Source organism: Oncorhynchus tshawytscha, linkage group LG09, assembly GCF_018296145.1.
Source record: "Oncorhynchus tshawytscha isolate Ot180627B linkage group LG09, Otsh_v2.0, whole genome shotgun sequence".
Lineage (NCBI taxonomy): Eukaryota > Metazoa > Chordata > Actinopteri > Salmoniformes > Salmonidae > Oncorhynchus > Oncorhynchus tshawytscha.
The window spans coordinates 11,068,126-11,074,012 of NC_056437.1; the positions used below are offsets into that span (position 1 = coordinate 11,068,126).

The 5,887-nt window shown below is 43.7% G+C and overlaps 1 protein-coding gene across 4 annotated transcripts; it reads right to left on the reverse strand.

Annotated features, from left to right (window-relative positions):
- Positions 1–217: 217 nt before the first annotated feature.
- Positions 218–4,792, reverse strand: LOC112257366 (Krueppel-like factor 4). Of its 4 annotated transcripts, none has more exons than XM_024430876.2 (7): positions 4,651–4,792; positions 4,270–4,350; positions 3,955–4,104; positions 3,661–3,776; positions 2,156–2,906; positions 1,840–2,007; positions 218–945 (listed from the first exon to the last, which is right to left on the reverse strand). In XM_024430876.2, exons 4-7 carry the CDS (start codon positions 3,748–3,750, stop codon positions 770–772), a joined length of 1,185 nt encoding a protein of 394 aa, XP_024286644.1. In that variant the 5' UTR covers positions 3,751–3,776; positions 3,955–4,104; positions 4,270–4,350; positions 4,651–4,792; the 3' UTR covers positions 218–769. The 4 variants fall into 4 exon arrangements, with proteins under 4 accessions (XP_024286644.1, XP_024286643.1, XP_024286645.1 ...); XM_024430875.2 differs by having other exon boundaries at positions 4,270–4,400; positions 4,651–4,782; XM_024430877.2 differs by having other exon boundaries at positions 4,270–4,347; positions 4,651–4,773.
- Positions 4,793–5,887: the final 1,095 nt, after the last annotated feature.

Genomic DNA, 5,887 nt, shown 5'->3' on the forward strand with positions numbered 1-5,887 from the left:
AGTATGTGATCTTTCTGATTCCTCCCCCATTAGTATGTGATCTTTCTGATTCCTCCCCATTAGTATGTGATCTTTCTGATTCCTCCCCATTAGTATGTGATCTTTCTGATTCCTCCCCATTAGTATGTGATCTTTCTGATTCCTCCCCCATTAGTATGTGATCTTTCTGATTCCTCCCCCATTCTGATTCCTCCCCATTAGTATGTGATTCTTTCTGATCTTTCTGATTCCTCCCCCATTAGTATATGATCTTTCTGATTCCTCCCCCATTAGTATATGATCTTTCTGATTCCTCCCCCATTAGTATATGATCTTTCTGATTCCTCCCCCATTAGTATGTGAAAGGCAATTTACATTTTAGGAAAAATTATCATAATCTTCAGACAATTTTAAAAAACGGTGGTCGCTTAGTGGCTAGGGCTGTCCCTGTAACTCTCTACTAATACATTTCCAGTCATACGTTGGCACCTAGTCCTCCAGGTTTTGTCGATAAATAGATGAGCAATTCCAGTTTTGTCCCACAAAAGAGGTTGTTCTGAGGGGTCTTGTCAAATGTCAGATCACAAGCCCATAGATGGACAAAGAACAGTCTTTAGTCATAGGGTTGGACCCTTGAGAGTGTAACACTACCAGGAAACACATAGCTTGTATTGGTGCTTTGACAATGGATGGCTAGAAGGCAATGTTTATTTGTAAGTCACAAGTTCAGGTCGCTGTTTAATAATATTTATAGTATTTTAGTATTGGTCCATGGTGTCCAGTGAGTGTCTCATAGGTGTCTCTTCATGTGTAGAGCCAGGTGGTCAGACCTTGAGAAGGCCCTGTCACACTTGGCACACTGGAAGGGGCGATGCCCCGTGTGTTTCCTGTAGTGCCGTGTGAGCTCGTCTGAACGGGCAAACTTCCAGCCGCAGCCCTCCCAGTCACAGCAATAAGGCTTCTCTCCTAGTAATGACAATACATACACACACACAGAGAGACAGAGAGAGGTGTGTTAGAATTTAGTTTGTTCTCCTTAGAGTAACAGACCAAACTCTCCTCATCACAGAAAGAGGTCGGTCCTGTAGTACATAAATTGTAAACGTATCAACCTGCGGTTGTATTTGAACAGGATCAGTATCAACCTGCTGCTGTTGCCTGTTCATGACACCTGGGCTTCTCTCTCTCTCTCTTTTACCATAATGATGCAGTGGAGTAATTTACTGCTGGCAATACAACAGCCGTTATGCCAGGGGCAAGCATCTTGGGGTAGCAGGGAAGGTAAGAGTTATAGGTGAACATAGTGTTACTTCAGAGGGAAATTAGCTGGAATTACTAGAGCCATTATATATATATATATATATATATATATATATATATATATTTTAAATAAAATCCTCTCAATGTAGATCTGTAGTTAAAACACAAGGTCACATTGCTGCCTATTACAAAGTGTTCCGTTAAAATCAATACATTTGATTATTTCAGCCATTAAAATGTATATGTCTCCTCACAAGGAGACATACAAGGAGACATACAAGGAAAAAGTACAAACAAGGAAAACTACAGTTCATATTAATCCAATGTAAAATTCCATGTCAAAGTTTTCCTACTGTGAATCAAGAAAGGCCTACCATCCCATAATAAACCATAAACTACAGTAATGAATACTGTCACACAGAATTAAGAAGGACAATGGGAATGAAGAACGACACAACTGGTTGAAAGGTTGGTGTAGGCTAACTATGCCATAAATAAAGTCTGACACAAAAAGAGAAAGTGCTTCCTAAGGTTCTTCTGACTTCATAGAACTGTTTGAAACAGCGTTTTAACAATGAGACAACCAACATGTGTACCAACCTGTGTGCGTTCGGTGATGTGCTTTGAGGTGGGAGCTCTTGGTGTACGTTTTCCCACAGCCGGCGTAGTCACACGTGTGTGTTGCGATTCTCTTCCTGGGCCAGGAGCGCCGGCCGCGTTTGGGTTTGGGCTCCTCCGGTAGACAGTCTCCGCCCGGGGACATGAGCTCTAGACGGGGGTGAAGAGGGTGGAGTGATGAGCTTCATCATCATCATCATCATCCCCTTAGAGTTTACCTCAACGTCAGGCACCAGCAAATGATGAATGTGAAAAAAAAGCTCTTGGTCAAAAACACTTAGATTGAAGTTGTACTGACCTTGGTACCGTAGAGACCCAGGCTGTTGAGGGAAGGGCGAGTAGCTTGTCGGAGAGCTGTGGTGGTAGCCCTGGCCAGGCAGAGGGATCTGGGGGTGGGATAACACCTGGCTGGAAGGGTGGTGGTCTGGAGACAGAGATGAAGCTGACCGGCTGGCTGTCATAGGACACCCCCCTGGGGAGAAACCGTGGGGGTCGAGGTGAGGCCTCTGTCCAGTTCTGGGCTGGGAGTGTGAGTTCACCCCCCCAAGGTGGAGATCCATGGGTTGGGTGATGTTGCACATGCTGGGGTTCTCCTGCTTTATCATATGACAAACAAAAGGCAAGGAGGAGGGGTCCGTGGCAGCACTGACACCAACACCGGCTTTACTAATCACATTAATGCTTTGGCCGTATTCTGCCATATCCATGGTGGTCTTCACCACAAACTTGCCATGGAGGCTGGTGGGGTGGAGGTATGCTGGGTCCAATTCAGGCCTCATCAGTTCGGCCACGAACCCCCCAGAGGGGGACACGTCGCTGATGTCAGGGATGGTGTACAGCATGTCACTGTGGGCAGAGTCCTGGGGAGAGGGGAGCTGGTAGGAGGAGTAGGAGCCCGGGGAAGGGGACAGGTTCTGGGACCCGCTTGCTGCCATGGCCTCAGCCTGCTGTTGTAGCATAGTGTTGGACAGGATAAAGTCATAGTCTAGCAGGTCCAGATCTTCAGGCTCTTTCTTGGTCATGCCAGTGGAGATATCCTCCTTCCATCTCTAGGGAAGGGAAGAGAAACGCATTACTACACAGCACAAGGACTGAAAGACACCTGTGGTCATAGTCATTCAATTAACATAACACTGAATGCCCATAGAATTAGGAATTTGAATAATCTAATAGGATATCCTTGGCTAAATCATTGAGACAGGTCTTAGGTCATAACATGTCATTGCCAAATGTTAAATACAGCTACCTGTAGATTCCCCCTCTCTATCTAACTGAAATATATAAAAACTATGATTCTTTGTCAACTGTATCGTCTATCTGAGAAAATATTGTGTCAGGAGATATTCTTGTGTGTAATCCCAGACCGGCATTGATTAGTTGAACTTTAGTTAGGCTTCTATATAAACACAAGAAACCTCAGATCCTTAAAATAGTCACATTTAATAGCCTATTCTATATTCTCATGATATATTTGGCAATAGATAAGTCAACAACCTAAATCAAATTGTCTTATAATAAAGCAATAGGATGCCACTACTGCAATCTAAACACTTATAGTAGGCTACCTTCCACTCAGTTAGTAGCCACACTGAAAATTCTACTTGCTGGTGCACGCCCCAACAGAGGTGCGGTATTCTGGAGTGCGGCAATGACATAAGGTCAAGCAAAGGAATTTACATAGAAAATACATAGGCTACATTAATACCGATTATGAGCTGACCTACCATTAAACATGCAGAATGTCCTATTTAGGCTAGTCAGACTGTTGATATATAAATAGCTAATATAGTAGACCATACTCACTAAATTCGCATGTCCCATGGATTTATTCTTGACATTCGGGCCGCTTGCAAATGTGGATATGGATGGCAAAAGCGTCCCGCTCAATGCCATATTGTCGAAGTCACTTGGTGGGTTGCCTGCATAAACAAAAAATATATTTTTTGAATCAACGTCAATCCTTTTCGCCCCCCCAAAAATGAATAGGCTAACGTAGTGAATCAAATCCAAGCGCAATGTCTTTATTATGGCAACCCAACATTCTGGATAGTCAAACTGAAAAAAGCCCGCACCTCATCAATGAAAATATAGGCCTACCTGGTTCCTCTGATGAATTTCTTCTGGTAAATACACCGTTTGTTGTACAGCATCAGTTGTGTATTCTTCACGGGTTGACAGTCCGAGATGATGTGGCGCTATACTTCACTCCAAGCCATGCTTGTGGACGCAGCGAATGGAACAGGCAGACTGAGACCGATAAAAAACAAGCTTGGTAATAACGTAGATGCAAATTCATCAGGAGTGAGGCGACACTATAGGGGGATTCCCTCGTCTCCTTAGCAATTCCACTTCCATGCATGGACTAGAGAACAGACTGAACTGACAAAGTGACAGCGGGCAAGGGTTTCCTACCGCTTAAATCATCGCTGGTGGACACGCCTTCGTGTTGCTGAGCAACAGCCAGGCAGGACAGGAACAACACTGCGCGCGCTGCTAGAAAAAAAGAAGGTGCAGTTCATGACGACAGCAAAGAGAGTGCAGGGCTGAAAAAGAGAGAGAAAAAAACTCAAACTGTTTCTGTTTATATCCATACAAAACAGAGCGATGGCAACAGGGAGGCCCTATATGCCGTTTATCAAGAGCTAATGTAGGGAAACCGGATCAACGCAATTCTAAAGGACAGGTTTTACGCGCGCATGTAAAGTAGGCTTGTTAGTATAGGAATAATGACTTGTAGCTGCACTCATTGACACAGATATTGTAACTCCTATAGAAGACACAACAAATGCTCACCTGGAACGGGGACACTCCCCTCTACTGTACGTCTTCGATGGTATGTCGCTCTTGTCCAGGGTTCGGCAACAGGCGGCATGCGGACATGAGCGTTTTTAGCAAAAGTGAAGAAAAAAATTAAACAACATATGTATATATATATACCATTCTGGCACCGATACGTTTCCACATCACAGTAACAACACTTACAGTTGACGGGCAGCTGTAGCAGCGCTGACATTTGACGAACTGACATATAGGAAAGGTGGCATCATATGACGGTGCCACGTTGAAAGTCACTGAGCTCTTCAGTACGGGCCATTCTGCTGCCAATGTTTGACTATGGAGATTGCATGGCGGTGTGCTCAATTTTATACACCTGTCAGCAACGTGTGTGTGACTAAAATAGCCACATCCTCTAATTTGAAGGGGTGTCCACATAGTTTTGGCCATATGCATGATCAACCTATACATGAAGTAATCATAAAATGAGAAAAGCATTGACTCACTTCAGGATTAATGTTAACTAAGTGTCCATGACTTTTCATTCCCTTAGGGTTTCATAGGTCTCACACCATGTCTTGTGATCATTGAAGGAGTGGGACAGTAAATTATTTAATTATTTCTGAACCTCATGTGAGATCAGCATTACAACATGCTTTGTATGAATGTCCTTTTCATAGAATAGGCAGTTAACTTTCCATAGAATAGGCAGTTAACTTTCCATAGAATAGGCAGTTTGAGTTCCAATTATGACTATATACTCAACATGCTACACTGAGTGTACAAAACATTAAGAACACCTTTCTAAAATTAAGTTGCACCCCCTTTTAACCTCAGAACAGCCTCAATTCATCTGGGCATCTACAAGGTGTTGGAAGCGTTTCACAGGGATGCTGGTCCATGACTCCAATACTTCCCACAGTTGTGTCAAGTTGGCTATAGATGTCCTTTGGGTGGTGGACCATTCTTGATACACACAGGAAACTGTTGAGCGTGAAAAACCCAGCAGCGTTGTAGTTCTTGACACATACCCACTTCAATATTTTGTCTTGCCCATTCACCCTCTGAATGGCGCACACACACAATCTGTGTCTCAATGCTTAAAACTCCTTCTTCAACCTGTCTCCTCCCCTTCATCTACACGGATTGAAGTGGATTTAACAAGTGACATTAATAAGGGATCATAGTTTTCACCTAGATTTTCACCTGGATTCACCTGCTCAGTCTGTCATGGAAAGAGCAGGTGTCCCCAATG